This window comes from Megalobrama amblycephala, linkage group LG16 (assembly GCF_018812025.1).
Source record: "Megalobrama amblycephala isolate DHTTF-2021 linkage group LG16, ASM1881202v1, whole genome shotgun sequence".
Classification (NCBI taxonomy): Eukaryota; Metazoa; Chordata; class Actinopteri; order Cypriniformes; family Xenocyprididae; genus Megalobrama; species Megalobrama amblycephala.
In genome coordinates this window covers 33,996,562-34,017,422 of record NC_063059.1, presented here as the reverse complement: position 1 = coordinate 34,017,422, position 20,861 = coordinate 33,996,562, and the positions used below count along the sequence as shown (strand labels likewise).

The 20,861-nt window shown below is 36.1% G+C and overlaps 2 protein-coding genes across 2 annotated transcripts in view; one reads left to right on the top strand and one right to left on the bottom strand.

Annotated features, from left to right (window-relative positions):
* Positions 1–4,118, bottom strand: part of dpf1 (double PHD fingers 1) — a 71,020-nt gene extending 66,902 nt beyond the window's left edge. The window contains 2 exon segments of the mRNA XM_048161210.1: positions 4,005–4,069; positions 4,071–4,118. Coding sequence (XP_048017167.1) covers positions 4,005–4,069; positions 4,071–4,118 — 113 coding nt within the window.
* A 2,135-nt stretch (positions 4,119–6,253) lies between these two features.
* Positions 6,254–19,600, top strand: si:ch211-11n16.2 (zinc finger FYVE domain-containing protein 1). The gene is made up of 11 exons (XM_048161502.1): positions 6,254–6,462; positions 9,293–9,797; positions 11,829–12,046; positions 12,577–12,683; positions 13,427–13,535; positions 15,943–16,040; positions 16,123–16,240; positions 16,322–16,492; positions 16,619–16,808; positions 18,716–18,814; positions 18,910–19,600. Exons 1-11 carry the CDS (start codon positions 6,346–6,348, stop codon positions 19,140–19,142), a joined length of 1,965 nt encoding a protein of 654 aa, XP_048017459.1. The 5' UTR covers positions 6,254–6,345; the 3' UTR covers positions 19,143–19,600.
* Positions 19,601–20,861: the final 1,261 nt, after the last annotated feature.

Genomic DNA, 20,861 nt, shown 5'->3' with positions numbered 1-20,861 from the left:
AAAATACCTATCTGTGTCTCTCTCTCTCCTCTTGAAGACAAAGAGAGTCTCTCTGGGAAAAAAAAGTGAGTGAGTGAAATGAAGAGAACAGCCCACCAGTCTCAGAAAAAAAGATGCCCTTATAGAATTGCGGCTGCTTATGCAAACAAACATTAAAAAGGGCCTGAGTATAAGGATGGGGAGGAAGGATCTAGAACGGGGTTGACAGTCTTCGGCTTAAGAGCGACAGTGTGAAGAATTATCTAGAATTCATTTTTCTCAGATCAGTGAGGCAAAGCGGAATAACTATCCAAGAAGTCCGCATTCCGCATCCTGTGAAATGACTGGGAGAGACAGGGCACCATCACTTTAGGAGACAGAGAGAAAGAGATAGTGGAAGATAGAGGAGAAAATATAGACAGTAAGTGAACTTGAGTAATTACTAGAGAGATCTGAGGACCAGTAAAGACTGAACAAAGAGAAATACACAACGAGAACAGTGGGAAACTAATGCAATGATTCAAAGATTCCCAATGAAATGCCATCATTTTGGTGAAGGCATGCCAGTTAGCAGATAATCAGCAATCAAGGCAGGCATAATTTAATCACCATCTCTTAAAAATGAGTGATTTATAAAAAGCCAGTAATGTAAATTAGATTGGCTCCTCAACTGATATCTCCTCATGGCTCCAGAAGTACTGCACTTTAACTGGGTTCTTTGAAGAGGGTTATTGAAGAGCGTAACATCACAGTAATTCAGATGCTGATTGCAGCCCCTCTTTCTGTTCATTCATGTTTCTCATGCAAATATTTCAAGACGCACACCTGAAAACATCCGGCCACATTCAATAACAAAGTTCACCACTCAGGGAAAGTGATCGAACCAAAGAGAACCCGAGTAAGATACTGCAGGATTTGTCATGTATGAGTTACTTACACAAGTCACTGAATCAAAACTGCGGATTTACAAAATCCACAGAAGTTTCATTCCTTTACAGGAAAGTATTAGAGAGTGCAACTGAATACTCATGTACTGGTAACACTTTACAATAAGGTCCCATTAGTTAATAATGCATTTACTAACATTAACGAACAATATTTACAGTATTAGTCTTTTTTAACGTTAGTTACAACTGATTAGTTCAGGTCTATTAGCCTAAATGTCAGCAGATACCACTTTTGATTTTAATAATGTATTGGTAAATTTTGAAATTAACATTAAGATTAATAAATGCTTTGCAAGTATGTTTCTTTAGTTCATGTCAACTAATGATTTAACTACCCAGGTGAAAATATACTATAGTAATTTATAGTAAATACTATAGTGTTTTTGAACCATACTATAGTAAAGAACTTGAATTAATTTGTTGTAGTAATATAATAACTATAGTAATTACTTTACCCAATACTTTACCAAGTTTTCTACAACTATAGGGTTTATAATGCTACAATATACACTACAGTTTACTGTAGTAAAAAACTAATGTATACTACGGTATTTATTACAGTTGATCAGTTCATTATAGTTAATACTACAGTATGCTGTAGCATTCATTAACAAAGTGTTGTAAATACTATAACATATACAGTATACTACAATTTACTATAGTATGGTTCAAAAACACTATAGTATTTACTATAAATGACTATATTATTTGTTACCAATAGGGCTATTTATATGATACGCTAAGGTAGCCTAGTTAAATGTCCAAGAAATACGTTTTGTTTTTGGTTACAATACCCATTGTCACACTTAATAAAAACTATTATAATGTAAGTTACTGTGTATAGGTACAGTATGGACAGGAAATTGACGTTTAATAGCCGTCTAGCACTGGTTACGCAAATGGCGTCCACTGTACATTCAAAAAGGTCACGTGAGGCACGTGATGAACTGAACGTAGGACAGGTGTGTATTCAAACTCCAGATTTTTACGAAAAACATACACATAGTGACGAAAGCAGCTATATTAATGTATATTTTCTAGACTTATGTTAAGTCCCACTTAATTTGGCACCTCTGAATAAGTATTTTTATTTGTCTGAATTCAAATTATGCCAAGGCTATCGTGTAAATGTGAATAACCGGTGTTGTAGCACTTTACTCGAATGTTATTTCACTTATATTACTCTCATTTGTTATTTTTTTTTACAGTTTATCAGTTCACTATAGTTAATACTACAGTATGCTGCAGCATTCATTAACAAAGTGTTGTAAATACTATAACATATACAGTATACTACAATTTACTATAGTATGGTTCAAAAACACTATAGTATTTACTATAAATGACTATATTATTTGTTACCAATAGGGCTATTTATATGATACGCTAAGGTAGCCTAGTTAAATGTCCAAAAAATACGTTTTGTTTTTGGTTACAATACCCATTGTCACACAAAAACTATTATGATGTAAGTTACTGTGTATAGGTACAGTATGGACAGGAAATTGACGTTTAATGGCCGTCTAGCACTGGTTACGCAAATGGCGTCCACTGTGCGTTCAAAAAGGTCACGTAAGGCACGTGATGAACTGAACGTAGGACAGGTGTGTATTCAGACTCCAGATTTTTACGAAAAACACACACATAGTGACGAAAGCAGCTATATTAATGTATATTTGCTAGACTTATGTTAAGTCCCACTTAATTTGGCACCTCTGAATACGTTTTTTTTTTTGTCTGAATTCAAATTATGTCGTGTAAATGTGAATAACCGGTGTTGTAGCGCTATACTCGAATGTTATTTCACTTATATTACTCTCATTTGTTATTTTTGACAGATTTGGACGTATAATTTGTCATATATATGGTTAAATAAGTGTCTTACCTCACAAAACCTCATCCTGTCTGACTGAATGCTGCGCGCGCCGCTCTAGTCAGTTAACGGTTTTTGCGCGAGCGAGAAATTTGTCATTCAAAAAAGTCGCCTCCATTCACAAACTTGAAGTGATATCAATCATAAAATTAATAATTTATAATAGCTTAAGTTATAAAAAGTAGACACCTAACATTCCACGAGCTTTGTAATGTGGCCTGGTTGTATTTTGGTATTTTTTCAAAACGTAATACCAACACGTTACCAACGTGACGTTACCAAACTGCAACCACAAAACACCGTTGTTAAGACGTTTTGGGTCAAGGTAGGCAGTCGTGGTGGTAGTTACAAGAGATGCAACCTCGCAGGTTAAGAAAGTGCAATTTCCCCCTTAATAAGATACAAGAGCTACAGTCACATATTCATGCCAAATACAAACACGTCTCCCCATTCGGAAGGTCCCCGTCTCTAGCAGACGAATGTAAAGCAATTTTTGGCACTGAGCCCGTGTGGCGTCTGCGTGCCGCACGCCGAAAAAATGTGTCAGTGTGCACAAAGGAATCTAATGGAAACTTCACGGAATGTGCATTAATTCAACGGCGCATGAAACATATCAAATGTTACACGCCACTAAAATACCATGCATTCATAACGCTAATAATTCATATGCACGATGCATGTGATTTGTACAATCTTATGTATGTGATCACCGCGTGCGATGCAAAACCATTGCTTAGTGTGATAAATTGTAACATTTTCCAGTTCAGCCAGTTTGCACATCCCTCTTACAGGCAGCATATCATCTTGTTTGACATCATTTTATACAAAAGCAAAAGCAAAAATGTTCAAGTGTCATCGTTTATCTTGGTGACCAGTGAACTCTCCGATTCCAATACCAACAACTGTAAGTTCCTAGTGATCAATACTGACGCCGGGTCAACATTCCCAACATTCCTCCATATCACTGTGCATATGCAGAAATGACACCCGAGACTCTGCACTTTACAACGTGCCATATTTGCTCAGATGACAAAATGTCGTCGCATGCATTATGATTTATTGCATTTCAACATGCATTCGTAGTTTAAACCTCGCCGGCATTTTATACTTTTAAAGATGTTTGCATATTTGTGAATTTGAACGAACGCTGTTTGTTGCATGACATGTATCCCATAAAGCATTAAAACATAAATATTTTTACTTACGATTTCAGAGGATTTTGGACCACTGTGGCCATTTTGATATAGAATGATACAATGTAAGACTGCAGATCCCCGGTATTGTACATGTAATATAGCAGCAATTTCAATTTCATTCATTCTCTGGGGCTGCGGCTGGATCAGCCAGCCAATAGGAGCACGGCTGACTGATGATGAGCGCTGGGAAATGTAGTTTTAATTCCCTTGTGTCTGCAGGAGTCAGCGGCGCTTGAACTACAAATAGAACAATGCACTGGGGTTAACTGTATACTAGTCCCGCCTTGATTTTGTATGGGTAAGCCAAAACATCTACTGTAAATTCAAGGTTGGATTGCTGGACTGTCTGTCAGTAGCTTTGTTGATTCGTATAGAGAAATGGGAATATTTCTAGAGAGCTATGGCAGAAAGAAATCATTCGTTCTTACAATTATAGGCTAGCCTACTATATAGGCTATAAGAGATAATTACATCAAAATTAGGTTGGCATTGATCAATATCACATTGCTTTATTAAATAATTTATTTAATAATCATACATATCTTTCTCACTAATGTATATTTGAACACACACTTTTCAAATATGCATTACACCGTTTTCATCTCCTAAATCTAACCCTCAATCAAAATTTTCTGCATTTTACATTTTCATTAAAGGATTAGTTTACTTTAGTTCCTGATGATTTACTCACCCCCATGCCATCCAAGATGTCCATGTCTTTCTTTCTTCAGTCGAAAAGAAATATTGAGGAAAACATTCCAGGATTATTCTCCTTATAGTGGACCTCAATGGACCCCAAACGGTTGAAGGTCAAAATTACAGTTTCAGTGCAGTTTCAAAGGGCTTTAAACGATACCAGACGAGAAATAAGGGTCTTATCTAGAGAAACCATAACTCATTTTCTAAAAAAATAAATAAAAAATTATATACATTTTAACCATAAATGCTCATCTTAAACTAGCTCTCTTCTTCTTCTTCTTCTTCTTCTTCTTCTTCTTCTTCTTCTTCTCTATTTGAATTCCAGCAGTGTAGATGCTGCCCTCCACAGGTCAGAGTTTGAACTAATATATATTTGCGCTAGCATATTGTATATGACAATTTAGTTCAAATTTTGACCTGTGGAGGGCAGTAATACACTTAGCAGTGTCTACACTGCTGGAATTCAAATAGAGAAGAAGAAGAAGAAGAAGAAGAAGAGAGCTAGTTCAAGATGAGCATTTATGGATAAAATGTATATAATTGTTTTTTTTGTTTTTTTTTGAAAATGAGCGATTGTTTCGCTAGATAAGACTCTTATTCCTCATCTGGTATCGTTTAAAGCCCTTTGAAGCTGCACTGGAACTGTAATTTTGACCTTCAACCGTTTAGGGTCCATTGAAGTCCACTATAAGGAGAATAATCCTGGAATGTTTTAATCAAAAACCTAAATTTCTTTTCGACTGAAGAAAGAAAGTCATGAACATCTTGGATGACATGGGGGGTGAGTAAATTGTCAGGAAATTTTAATTTGAAAGTGAACTAATCCTTTAAGACATTATATTCTATTTTTAATAAAGCATGTTATCCTCCTCCATGTGGACTGCTGATATAGCCTATATATTAACTACAGAGACAATAACGTTAATACTTATAGTCTAATAATTCTCCTATATGTTTTTATTCTACTTATAAAATGCACATTCATCAATCATGTGGATTCAAATACTGTGACAAGAGGCCAGATTGACCTCTAAAAGTGACTATAAAGTGCTCTTCAGTCCAGTTAACTGCAATGGCGCCACTTTGAAGGCATTCTGTGACATGTGATATTTATAGATCCCTGCTAACAAATATTTAATGAACCTTAGCAAGCTCTATGGAAAGACTGTGAACAAAAAATGTCCTGTTGATTCATAAGGGATTTCTGCAGAACACTAAAATTTGTGCATTTTTAAAGGGGGTTTTATAGTTGAGCTAATCCTCATTTCATTATTGCAATGTAAGAAATTCTGAAACATAATTAAACATCAGTGATATTCTGTTTGCACCAACAGTTTACAAAATGTTACCTTTTTTTAAAGTCATAATTATTATAGAATAATAAGCTCATGTGAGAGCTTATTTTATGGAGACTTGTTTTTATTGACTCCAGTATAAACTTCTTGTTTTCTGCACACAAAGACATCTACAAGACAGTTCATCATAATAACCACTAGAGGGAGTCAAGAAAGTGCTCAGTAATACAAAATGAAGGCGCTTGATAGAACACCAACAGCGCCCTCTGCAGTTCAGCTTGATAACTAAGTAGTCCTGGGACAGTTGTAGTGTAACTAGCTTTCCAGGGAGTTGGGATGGTTTTAAATCTTTCACGATGTCTGAAATGCTGCTGAAAGATATGGATGAGATTTGTCTCGGGTCTGCTAAGATGGACGAGCAGAAGGAAAATGGCCGGAGTTTTCTCCTGGTGGACGAAAACGAAAGCTTGCAGGTTTGTTTTTGTTAGCTTCTGTGTTAGCCATCAAGCTATTAGGTAAAAGCACATGTAGTGTCTTTGTTGTTTTTATACACTTTGAGAGGTGTTTGTCAAATCATAAACATGGTAATAACTAATAATAATATGTGTGATATGAATAATACAGATAAACTAACCCCAAACTGTCAACTAAATCACGAGGAGGAAGAGCTGTCTTTTGTCAACATTTAGGAATCTCACTGACATGTAATCTTTACAGGTCGATCATCATTGATTATGGTTTGTGTTTTTGTCACGTACATCCACATTATTACAGAGCCATGTGATACAGCACATGATACATCTGTCAACACAGTGTGATTTATAAACATTAAATGACCTCAGTGTTGTATACTGCTGTTATGTTATGGTTTTAAACTTTACCATAGTGTTACCATTTGTGTGTGTGTATATAAGGATATAACCAAGGTATATTATGTTTTTGGACACGTATCATAATGATACCATTATATTATTGATGTACGTTGTTAATACCATGGCATATGAATATAATATTAACTGTTATCTATTGACTGAGAGTCAACAGTGACAGTGCCATTTTGGATAGTTTACAGACATGAAAGTGGTTAATTACTTTCATGTGAGATTGTTACTGTATAGAGACCAAAAATTAAGCTTCATTATGTACTTACTCTTTGTTGTTCAAAATCTGACTTTCTTTCTTCAGTAGAACACAAAAGGCAGGATGACTCAGTCATCATTCATGATAATAATATTTGGGCGAACTGTCCCTTCAAGATTCTTAGATAGACAAGTCAAGTCACCTATATATAGCGCTTTATACAATACAGATTGTTTCAAAGCAGCTTTACTGTGATAACAGGTAAATGATTCAATGATGCAAACAGACTGTAAAGCAGCTCTAAAAGAAAATAGTGTCATTGTTCAGCTGAAGTCAGTTTAGTGTTGATTCAGTTATGATGTAAAGATTATTAAATTAGTTATCAGTTATTAAATTACTTAATTTCATCTATAAAGCAGCTCTGCAAAAAAAAAAAAGAAAGAAAAAAAGACATCTTGCAGATCAGTTCAGTTATCCATTAGTGTCAGTGCAGTCAATTGACCCTTCGCAAAGACTCGCCCCCCTTAGTTACTGTTGCTTTGTCTGACAAGCCATGGCGCTGTCACGCCACACAGAGTGAAAAATACATTGTGGAGCAAAGAGGACACTGACAATACGTCGACAGACAAGACAGAGCAGGTTACTTATGATATTAAATAAAGTCCCAGCTTTCAAATTGTGTAATTTTTTAAAGAAATTCGAACAATAAAAAAAACGTTTTGTGTCATGACAGATTGCTGTAGCGCTTCAGCTCAAGCGGCTCGTGAACCGATCATCTTTTCCTACTAGTTCATTTATTGCATCAAATAAACATGAATGAACATCAGAAGGAATGTTGTTTCAAACGCAGAAAGACGTAAATACACACCATTTTTCAAGCTCAAGACCACCGAGGTTAGATCACCCAAAAATGAAAATAATGTAATTTATTACTCACCCTCATGTCGTTCCAAACCCATAAGACCTTCGTTCATCTTCGGAACACAAATGAAGATATTTTAGTTGAAATCCGATGGCTCCGTGAGGCCTGCATAGACAGCAATGACATTTCCTCTCTCAAGATCCATTAAGGTACTAAAAACATATTTAAATCGGTTCATGTGAGTACAGTGGTTCAATATTAATATTATAAAGCGACGAGAATATTTTTGGTGCGCCAAAAAAATAAAATAACGACTTATTTAGTGATGGCTGATTTCAAAACACTGCTTCAGTGTTTAAGATAAAATATCTTAATTCGTGTTCTTAAGATGAATGAAGGTCTTACGGGTGTGGAACGGCATGAGAGTAATAAATGACAGAATTTTCATTTTTGGGTGAACTAACCCTTTAATCTTCTAACTCCTGACTGCTTTGTTGGACAAAATTGCAGATTCTGCGTTATGATTGGTTAGATCGCTTGTCAATCAAACTCTCGGCGAAGGGTCAATTAAGTAATATTGTTGAATATTAAGTGTCCCCGATAGATACTTAGATAGATAGATAGATAGATAGATAGATACATACATCCACCGGCCATTTTATTAGGTACACCTTGTTAGTACTGGTTTGGACCCCCTTCTGCCTTCAGAACTGCCTTAATTCCTCAGAGATGTTTCATGCAGTTGAAGCGAATCTCACATTCCAACACATCCCAAAGGTGCTCTACTGGATTGAGATCTGGTGACTGTGGAGGCCATTTGAATATAGTGAACTCGTTGTCATGTTCAAGAAACCAGTTTGAGATTAATTGAGCTGACACGTTGTGTTATCCTGCTTGAAGTAGCCATCAGAAGATGGAAACACTGTGGTAATAAAGGGATGGACATGGTTTGCAGCAATACTCAGGTAGGCTGTGGCATTTAAACGATGCTCGATTGGTCAGAAGTGGTCCAAAGTGTGCTAAGAAAATATCCCCCACACCATCACACCACCAGCAGCAGCCTAAACCGTTGATACAAGTCAGGATGGATCATGCTTTCATGTTGTTTACGCCAAATTCTAGGCTCTACCATCTGCATGTCATGACAGGAGTAGCACCCTTTTGCATGAAGGTTTGATGTGTTGTGTGTTCAGAGATGCTGTTCTGCAAACCTCAGTAGTGGTTATTTGAGTTACTGTTGCCTTTGACCTCTGGCATCAATGAGGCACTTTCACCCCAAAGGACTGCCACTCACTGGATATATTCTCTTTTTCGGACCATTCTCTATAAACCTGATGTCTCTCATACTTTTTCTCTCCCAGGTAAAGAACGAAGGCCATTTTTTGCAGAGGTTGGGCTGCAGTGCTGCTCAAGCAGTCAAAGTGCTTTCCATCTTCGGCAACACGGGCGACGGCAAGTCCCACACGCTTAACCACGTGCTTTTCGATGGCGAGGAGGTATTTGCCACATCTCCGTCTCCATCCTCATGCACGGTGGGCGTATGGGCCGCCTACGATCCTCACCTGAACTTGATCGTACTGGATACAGAGGGCCTGCTTGGTGCCGCCAGTCAGCAGAACCGCCGGATGCGTCTGCTGCTGAAGGTTCTGGCCGTATCAGACGTGGTCGTTTACCGCACAAGAGCTGAGAGGCTGCACAACGACATGTTTCAGTTCCTCGGCAGCGCGTCGGCAGCTTACCTGAAGCACTTTACACCTGAGCTCCGCACTCTGTCTAACCGCTGCGGGCTGGACGTGCCTCTCTCCAGCCTGGGACCTGCCGTAATAGTTTTCCAGGAGACTTCTCGCACTCAGCTGCTAGGCCAAGGTAAGCCAGAGCAAGCAGACTTTCACATTTACAAGACCCGAAGTGTTTATCAATATGAACACAGCATTTTTCTGATACATGTTGTTGCCAAAGGCTGTTGTACGACTAGCCTGAGGCAAAGGGATTGTTGCTTCAACTTGGGTCTGCACACCCTCATGGGGCCTAAACACATAGCCAGGGGGATCTTTGAAAAAGTCCTGAATTCAGACTGGTGGAGAATCCCACTGGAAAAACACAAGTTGTCAGTCAAACTGAATTGTTTCATCATTCCCACTTTTATTTCTCTTTGCTTAGTGATGAGAATTTCAATTTGTTTCATTGTCTCTAGTCAAATGATGAATCTTTAGAGAGATTTTAGTCAGTAATATGCCGGGCCAATAACAAAATACTATTTTTTGCTAAGTTTTATCTATTATTTTAATCAAAAATACAGTAGGAATGCAATGCATGCATACAGACAAAGACTTAGGGTTAGTTCACCCTAAAATGAAAATTATCCCATGCCCTCAAGTCATCGGTGTATATGACTGTCTTCTTTCAGACGAACACAATTGGAATTATATTAATAAAATATCCTGGCTTTTCCAGGCTTTATAATGGTAGTGAATGAAAAATGAAAAAAATGAATAGTGAATGGGGCTCATGATTTTGAAGCCCAAAAAGTGCATCCATCCATCATAAAAGTAATCCATACAACTCCAGGGGGTTAATAAAGGCCTTCTGAAGCAAAGCGATGCATTTTTGTAAGAAAAATTTCCATATGTATAACTTTACAGGCAATAATCACTAGCTAGTGATTCTAGTTTATAAAGTAAAAATATAGATTTTTTTCTTACAAAAACTCATCACTTTGCTTCAGAAGGCCTTTATTAACCCACTGGAGCTGTATGGATTACTTTTATGATGGATGGATGTACTTTTTTGGGCTTCAAAATCTCAAGCCCCATTCACTACCATTATAAAGCTTGGAAGAGCCAGGATATTTTTTAATATATCTCAGATTATGTTCGTCTGAAAGAAGAAAGTCATATACACCCAGGATGGCTTGAGGGCGAGTAAATCATGGGATAATTTTCATTTTTGGGTGAACTATCCCTTAAAATGTATGATAAGAATGTGTTTAATTTGTGAATTAAAATTCATTTTGAACTGTCCTGTTATCATAATGAAGAAAATTAATTTATTTTATTTAATTTTTTACTAAAAGTTTTTCACTGCTTATTAGTTGAAAAAAAGTCAAAAGTTTGAAATAGTCATGTGGTGCAATCAACATAACAAAAAAAAAACATAACTGTGTCAAGTTAAAAATAATAATTAAAAAAAAAAAAAATAATTTATATACTTAAGTATATTTTAAAACATTAACAAATAATGTGTGCACATTTACGCAAAGTGCATGGAAAATGTTTTTACTTTTTATTTATTGTTAGACCACATGACATTTTTGAATTTAAATGATTAAATTGTAACTTTTTTTGAATATGGTATAAACATATTCTTATGTCAAGTCTTATGAAACCAACATGGATACAAAGAGATATTATATAAAATATTATACAATATTGCTTCTTCAGGTGCCTTATTGCTTCTATAAAAGATTACTGCACAATAAACTTATTTTATTAGGGCACATTTTCAAAGGACATGGATATTCATAAAATCCTTTTATTTTTGTCATTTGTCCAAAAGAAAATCAAAACACTGGAGCATCAGAATGGGAATGAAAGGTGATTTAAGTGACTTAATGGTTAAGCTACTAGTTATCTAACACAGATTGCAGGTAAATCCCAAGGCAGAGTGACTCAGGTTACAAAGATCACAATACTGCTCAATTACAATTGTACCCTTGGGTAAACCCAATGTTTTCAGCATGATGTAAATCATGGTTCATAAAAAATATTATATAAAACGCATAAAAAAGCTGTATATGCCTGTAAACACTTCTTTCATCTTTTTATTTTGAAACTTTTGAACTATTGTCTTCCGATGAAGTGTCAGGCTAGAGAAATATGGGTTTGTTTTCTTATCCAGATGCCTCTGCCCTGGGGCAAGCAGACACACTGTTGCAAAAGCGCTTCCATGACTTGGGCCAGAGCACAGACGCCTTCAGCTCCGTTCAGTATGTGGGCACCCAGACCATCACTCCCCCCACAGACTACTCACAGTTACTGCAGATAGTCAATCAGCAAGTGAACAACACATCCCAGCGAGCCCCGCGCCAGCCTGCCATTGTGTTCAGTGCGTTGAAGGTAGCTCCTCACGCATTTCTTTGTGTATGTCTGTGTAAAGTGGCTCCAAAAAGAAATTAGACACTTAAGCTTTGATGTTTTGTTTGATTTATTTTGTATCTAATGCAATTAAAGGGATAGTTCACCCAAAAATAAAAATTATCCCGTGACTTACCCTCAAGCCATGTATATGACTATCTTCTTTTAAGAAGATATATTTAATAATATCCTGGCTCTTCCTAGCTTTGTAATGGGAGTGAATGGGGGGCATGCATCCAAAGTTTCTTGACCATCGAATCAGCATATTAGAATTATTTCTGAAGGATCATGTGACACTGAGGACTGGAGTAATGATGCTGAAAATTCAGCTTCACGTCACAGGAATAAATTACATTACATCTTACAAAACATCTTGCCTATCCCAAACTTTAAGTGTCCTAAAGTACTTTTTGGGGTCAGTGTATGCATATAATGTTTGTGTTCACCTTTGTCCACTGAGCATGTTTCTGAAACTGCGCTTCACTGGACCTCACTGCTCTGCTCTCTCTCAGGCCTTGAGCGACAGGTTCTGTGGCGAGATCTCGGATGACAAAATCAGCATATGCTCATTTTTTCCTGATGAATATTTCACTTGCCCATCAGTCTGTCTCAGCTGCAAGTAAGTCCACACAGACTTTATGCTCAGAGCAATAGATTGAATGGATTTGTTTAATTTGCAGGTTGTGTTTAAAGGGATAGTTTACCCAAAAATTAAAATTCTGTCATCATTTACTCACCCTCAAGTTGTTCCAAGCCTGTGTGAATTTATTTTTTTCTGCTAAACTCAAAAAAAGATATTTGGAAGAATGTTCCTAACCAAACAGTTGATGGACCTCATTGACTTCCATAGTAAGGAAAAAAATAATAGGGTCCATCAACTGTTTGGTTATAAACATTCTTCAAAATATCTTCTTTTGTGTTCAACAGACAAAAGAAATTCATACAGGTTTGGAACAACTTGAGGGTGAGTAAATGATGACAGAATTTCATTTTTGGGTGAAATATCACTTTAATGCACCTCACAGATGCTATGTGTTTGATGCATAGTAAATCAAGGAAATTTCTGCTGCGTCATACACCAGACTCTAATTTCATTGCATCAACACTGAGCCACTTCATTATTTGGTGATTCACAGTTATAAAGAACTAGGATCTCTACTCAGCATGCAAAACTAATGTACAGAAACGAGTCGCACAGAAAAAACAAAAAGCTGTCAGTGCACTTGAATGTAATTAGGTCTTGCATCAATTGTTGTTGTTATTGCTTGTGTTTGTGTGTATGACTTAATAGAGCAGTATTGTTCAAGAACCTTTAAGAGCTAGCAAATCATAACTAACTTCTTCAAAATCCCACGACTTTAGTGTTCGGTGTAAAAATGGCATGAACCACCAGAAAGACGCTGTCCCGCACATGGCTGATGGATTGTGTCAGTATGCCCACCAATACAACAATAAAGTTCTCATCTGTAAGGTAACATCAAGGTTAAGATCGCTGTTTTGTTTTGTTTTGTTTTGTTTTTTGGTTTTGTTTGTTTTTTGGTTTTGTTTCACATTATTTTATTTAGCTTTTAGTTTAGTTTGATGTTTTAATTTCAATTCCTTTTTATTGTTTTTATTTTTAGTTTTTAGTTTTGTTTTATTTTTGTTTTTGGTTTATTTGTTTTTGGTTTATTTTATAGTTTAGTTGTTTGTTTTGTTTGTCTTTCTTTTTGTTGTACTGTTTATATTTTATTTATTAATATTACTTATTTTCTCCATTTGCACTACTTTATTTTGCACAGTTTCTCATTGTATGCACAACACAGCTATGCTACCAACACTTTGGCAAAACAAATGTGCAGGTTTTTTTCCATGTAAATAAATCACACTAAATTGAATTCAAATTAATACTGATTAAAGGTACACTATGTAACTTTTGGCCCTCTAGCAGTTGAAAAAAAAAAAAATTCCATGCATTTTGCGGAAGAACGTTGTTTTGGTTGTGCTTCGGCTCTGCGTGACTGTGTGGATGAATATGGTTATCATACTGCCTCATAAAAAATTCACTACTAGGATTAGATATAACCAGTTTAGATGTAAAGGATCTCAAGCTGAAGATGTTACTGTAGCTTTACCCATTAATAGATGTGGTACTTCCTTAAAAATAAATTCCAGCAGAGCTACAACAACTACATTGAAATGAGCCTTCATAATAGATAATGCTTTACAATGAACTCTGTTCGAGAGCTATATATAGCAATTTATCAGTTCAGTAAAACACATTATTACCTGTAGAGTATTACAAATGCCATCTCCACATCACTTTTACAACTTTTCAAATTCCTCAGTTCTCGCCATCTCAAAAAAAGCCAAGCCAATGTTGATTCTTGTTTTATTACGAGTTCTGTCACATTCTCTTTTTGCCAGCAGACTCTCCTCTGTTCGGGGTTTGTTTAAAAAGGCACGTTCGAGATTTAATGGCGCCATATCAACCTTTCTTGCTCGTGACAACTAACTAACCTATGCCACTCCCACACCATACACACGTCAAAGTAGCCGGAGCAACTTTTCTCTACTTACAGATATGACAATACACGCACAAGCGAGTGACATGTATGCAATTTCCCGCGTAAACCATCCTGTTAGGTCTAAAATATAAACACTTATGATAGGCTTACCATAGTGAATCAGTGTAAGACAAAAATGTATTGACATGATGTATTGACTCATTATTTAAAGGTGCCCTAGATTCAAAAATTGAATTAACCTCGGCATAGTTAAATAACAAGAGTTCAGTACATGGAAATGACATACAGTGAGTCTCAAACACCATTGCTTCCTCCTTCTTATATAAATCTCATTTGTTTAAAAGACCTCCGAAGAACAGGTGAATCTCAACATAACACCGACTGTTATGTAACAGTCGGGGTGTACGCCCCCAATATTTGCATATGCCAGCCCATGTTCCCAACATTATGAAAGGCATTAGACAAGGGCAGAACGTCTGGATGTGCACTGCTGAATCATCAGACTAGGTAAGCAAGCAAGGACAATAGCAAAAAATGGCAGATGGAGCAATAATAACTGACATGATTCATGATATCATGATATTTTTAGGGATATTTGTAAATTGTCTTTCTAAATGTTTCGTTAGCATGTTGCTAATGTACTGTTAAATGTGGTTAAAGTTACCATAGTTTCTTACTGTATTCACGGAGACAAGAGCCGTCGTTATTTTCATTTTTTAAACATGTGCAGTCTGTATAATTCATAAACACAACTTCATTCTTTATAAATCTCTCCAACAGTGTAGCATTAGCCGTTAGCCACGGAGCATAGCCTCAAACTCATTCAGAATCAAATGTAAACATCAAAATAAAAACTGCACTTACGCGATTAGACATGCTGCATGATGAACATTTTGTAAAGATCCATTTTGAGGGTTATATTAGCTGTTTGAACTTTTTTTATGTTGTTTAAGGCAAGCGCGAGCTCTTGGGGCGTGGAGCACAAGATTTAAAGGGCCACACACTCTGAATCGGCGCATTTCTAATTATGCCCCAAAATAGGCAGTTAAAAAAATTAATTAAAAAAAATCTATGGGGTATTTTGAGCTGAAACTTCACAGACACATTCAGGGGACACCTTATACTTATATTACATCTTTTAAAAAAAAAGTTCTAGGGCACCTTTAAATTTTGTTAATTTTGAACAAAAAAAAGTTACATAGTGTACCTTTAAGACTAGTCCCTAGATTTAAGCGGATTCGCCCCTTGTTTTGTTATGTTAATTGAGGTTTCAGATTAATGCGTTTGCAAAAACTGTCCAATATGGATTAGATTTCTCAGTTTGAAACAAAGAGATGATGGGAAAACAATGATAATCCATTTCTGTTACAGAAGTGCTATGAGGGCGGAAGGGAAGTGATTGTCGTACCCAAAACATCTGCCTCTTCAGATAATCAATGGCTTGGTCTGGCCAAGTATGCATGGTCAGGGTGAGTGAGATGTTTTTTCTACTGAAACTAACCTCAGAAGCTGGTCCTCGTCCATGCTCTGAACCCTGGTCTTGTTCTACAGCTATGTTTTAGAGTGTGCCAGCTGTGGCATCATCTACCGGAGTAGACAGTACTGGATGGGCAACCAGGATCCAGAGAGCAGTGTGGTGCGGCCAGAGGTCAAGCATGTCTGGCAGGATGTGAGTTATCTCTCTGTGTTCCCATCCATATGCTGACTCCATTGATGCTCACAGTGGTTAATGTTGTTTTTATGCTTGTAGAACGGTGGCTTCCAGACAGACCATCAGAATGCAGCTCAGCGGGTTTTGGATGGAGTCAATTACATAATCCAGTCAGTGTCAGAATATAGCTCAGGCCCAACCAAAGCTGTCGCTGCCTGGCTCACAGACCAGGTGGCTCCGCCCTACTGGAAACCCAATGCTGAAATCATTGTAAGTCGATATGCCCTATAGGAATATATAAAAAGAATGTCAAAATATACTTACAGCATGTGAAAGAAAATATCAAGCAAATCAGTTGTTTTATTATGTAAAAACAAATAATGTTGGTCTGTTCAGAAATGTCATGGTTGTAAGCGAGCGTTTGAGGAGGCAGAGAGGAAGCACCACTGTCGTTCATGTGGCGAGGGTTTCTGTCAGGCCTGCTCCACTCACAGCATGCCAGTTCCCGAGAGGGGTTGGGGCGGCACCCCTGTACGAGTGTGTGATGAATGTTACCGGCAGGGAGGACCCCAGCAAACTGGACAGGGTGAGGACATTGTTCTCTTTTAAAAGCACACTTTAAATGTTCAGCGAGTAATTCTTAAACTTTGCCCTTCACTTCAAAAGTTTGGGGCTGGTCTGTAAGTTTTTTTTTTTTTTTTTTTGACTTCGACCAACTCCAACAGATGCCAACAGGGGTAACGCACTGATCAGACAAAACCCAACAAACGTGTTTGTCTGTGCGGTGTGAAGTGGCATTTATGCTCAAAAAGGCTGCATTTATTTGATCAAAAATATTGTAAAGACAGTAATATTGTGAAATATTATTACAGTTTAAAATAACTATCTTCCATTTGAATATGTTTTAAAATGTAATTTATTCCTGTGATCAAAGCTGAATTTTCAGCATCATTACTCTTCAGTGTGACATGATCCATCAGAAATCTTGCTGCTCAAGAAACATTTCTTATAATTATCAATGTTGAAAACAGTTGTGCTGCTGAATATTTTTGTGGAAACCATGATTAATTTTTTCAGGATTCTTTAGCCCTATTCATCACCGTAATTGTTTCTCATGTGAAAAAAATATTTTTGCATGGCACCTCAGTGATAAAACTCATGCATTTGGATGACGATTTATTCACGGTGAAGGTACTAGTTTTGTGATCCTACGAACCTGGGAACGCGCGCTGCTCACGTGGTCAGTCACATGATAGTCTGTTGTAAATAAAGTGGCACATGCTTGGAATAAAATGTAAATAAATTAATATTTAAATAATAATAATATCCTATATATTGCATATCTTATGTAAAATTGTAATATCCTATGATTGTTTAAATCTCCTGTTTAAAAATAGGAAGATAGTCATGCTATATAGTTAAAATGGTTTTGCATTTTATCTCAAAATGATGCATGTCATTTTAAAAATATGGAAAAGTTAATGCAGCCTCTTATTTACATGAGGTAAGCATAAAACTGCTTGGTTTATATATTTAATGTATAGAATTGTATATCATACATATTTTAAAGTGGTATTGCACACCTGTTGCTGCCAATAACGGCCCATTTTAAATGTTAAGTGCTTTTATGTCTTTTTGTACAGGTTCCACTTGCTGTGCTGGAGCGGTGATGAAATATTGTTCTTATAAATGCTTTCCAACATTTCCATACTAAAAAATTACAAGCGAAGCTCAACACTTACAGTGTTCTGCAGTGGTCATAAAGGATTTAAACTGTGAATTTTGTATTGATCTCTTTTATAAACCCAGAGATGTGGATTTGGATGGCAATTAAATCACCACATGATCTCGGTGTTTGTCAAAAATCAGTAGGTAATTCGGCTGGGGATTTTTATGTGGGTGGTGGGAGAAAAACACTGACATTCTGGATTCAGACGGCAATAAAATCACCGGCTAGCCCCTGTAAATGTTTAAAATACCTTGCGTCCACATGAGAAACAATTACCATCTGAATAAGGCATGTGATGAATAGAATGTTAAAAAGAACAGCATTTATTTGAAAAATATAAATCTTTTATAACATTATAAATGTCTTTACTGTCACTTTTGATCAATTTAATGTGTCCTTGCTGGATGAAAGTATTGATTTCTTACCCTAAACTTTTGAACAGTAGTGTATTCATCTATTTATCCAAGACTCCAGTAATATCAGTGGCCTAAAAATAGCTTTTAATATTCTACACACAGAATAAACCATTTCAAATATGGGATTTGGTACTCTTGTTTAATGCAAAATTATGCTATCGTTTGAGTTTCTGTTTGTATTTTCTCATCTTGACTGATTCTGTGTGCTTATTTGTGTGTATGTAATGCATCATGCAGTCTGCAGAGAATATCTCCCAGGGTTGCATTTTCCAAAACAGTTTTTAATGGCCTCAGTGTGGGATGTTGACTGCTTTGCTGAGCTGAGACAATACATTCTCTCCCTTGCAGTGGCCAATACGGAAACCCGGACACTAGTTGCCCGCAGAGTGACGGAAGTAGCTCAGTCCACTCTCGATATGGTCTCCACCGCAGTGGACTACCCTCTCTGTGAGTGTTACCAGTACACATTAAGTGTCTGAATTTACACAAGAGTGTGAGGTGACAAATGACAGTTTTTTTGCACATCTTGTCCTTTAATACAGGTTTCGTAAAGGGGGTTGCAAGACCAGACTATTGGATCCCGGATCATGAGATCACTCAGTGCCACTGCTGTGCTAAACGCTTCATCCCCAGCATGTCCAAGCACCACTGCAGGGCATGTGGGCAGGGAGTGTGTGGGAACTGCTCCAGTAAGACCAGACCAGTGCCCTCTCGTGGCTGGGACCACCCAGTGAGAGTGTGTAACGATTGCGCTGACCGCAATGATTCCCTGTGACGCTCTAATACAGCTGGTATCTCTTGGTGCTCGGAACCAGGTTGCAGGCAGTTTTCAAACCTTACACGGAATATTCATGGATGGGGGAAATATGAAACTCACTGCAGTTGCATAGACAAACACTCAGGCTCTTCAAAGCATTAGCTGCAGAATTAGAGAGTGGGTTCTATTTAAGCTTAAAATCAAAAGAGAAAACTAAGAAATTAAGTTACATAATGAAAATAATTTGTAGAAATATCAAAGTTCATTATATGACAGTTAAGCATATTTTATCCACAAATTCTCATTACTGTAATACAAAAAAATCCAGTTCTGAAATACTGAATACTGAAATACAGTAGCGAAAATCATCCTGGAATATATACACTACCGCTCAAAAGTTTGGGATCGGTAAGATTTTTAATGTTTTTAAAAGACGTTTTGTCTGCTCACCAAGGCTTAATTTATTTAATTAAAAATATAGTAAAAACAGTAATATTGTGAAAAATTATTACAATTTAAAATGACTGTTTTCTATTTGAATATATTTTACAAAGTAATTTATTCTCGTGTTGGCAAAGCTGAATTTTCAGCATCTTTACTCCAGTCTTCAGTGTCACATGATCCTTCAGAAATCATTCTAATATGATGATTAGTTCCTCAAGAAATATTTATTATTATCATCAATGTTGAAAACAGTTGTGTACTTTTTTTTTCAGGATTCCTTGATGAATAGAAAGTTCAAAAGAACAGCATTTATCTAAAATACAAAGCTTTTGTAACATTTTACACTACCGTTCAAAAGTTTGGGGTCAGTAAGAATTTGTATTTTTATTTTTTTGAAAAGAAATTAAGGAAATGAATACTTTTATTCAGCAAGGATGCATTAAATCAATCAAAAGTGACAGTAAAGACATTTATAATGTTACAAAAGATTAGATTTCAGATAAACACTGTTCTTTTGAACTTTCTATTCATCAAATAATCCTGAAAAAAAAAAATATTGTACACAAATATTTTGTACAATTGTAAACAATAAATGTTTCTTGAGCAGCAAATTGACAAATTAAGGATCATGTGACACTGAAGACTGGATTAACGATGCTGAAAATTCAGCTTTGCCAACACAAGAATAAATTACATTTTAAAATATATTCAAATAGAAAACAGTTATTTTAAATTGTAATAATATTTCACAATATTACTGTTTTTACTGTATTTTTAATTAAGTAAATGCACCCTTGGTGAGCAGACGAAACTTCTTTTAAAAACATTACAAATCTTACCGATCCCAAACTTTTGAGCGGTAGTGTATACATATAGCATACACATACATATACATTCTCAGTAATTATATGTGTGTATGTATATATATATATATATATATATATATATATATATATATATATATATATATATATATATATATATATATATATATATATATATATATATATATATACTGAGAATTAGGGTAGGAAATGTGCTTGATGGTCATGAAAATAATAAATATATATCTTACCATGCAAAAAAAAAAAAAAAAAGTTGGTATGTAAAGTATGTATTTTTTATTTTGACTGTGGGGTTGAGTAAACAACCCGTAACTTTCTTCACATTTTTTGTGAGATTTGTTGCAGAAATTAAAAAGAAGACAAAGTATGAATTTGAATGGATTTTAATAGATTCTAGCTATTGACTATAGTGCTGGCACTGAAAACGAATTGCCTTCTAAAAGTGCAT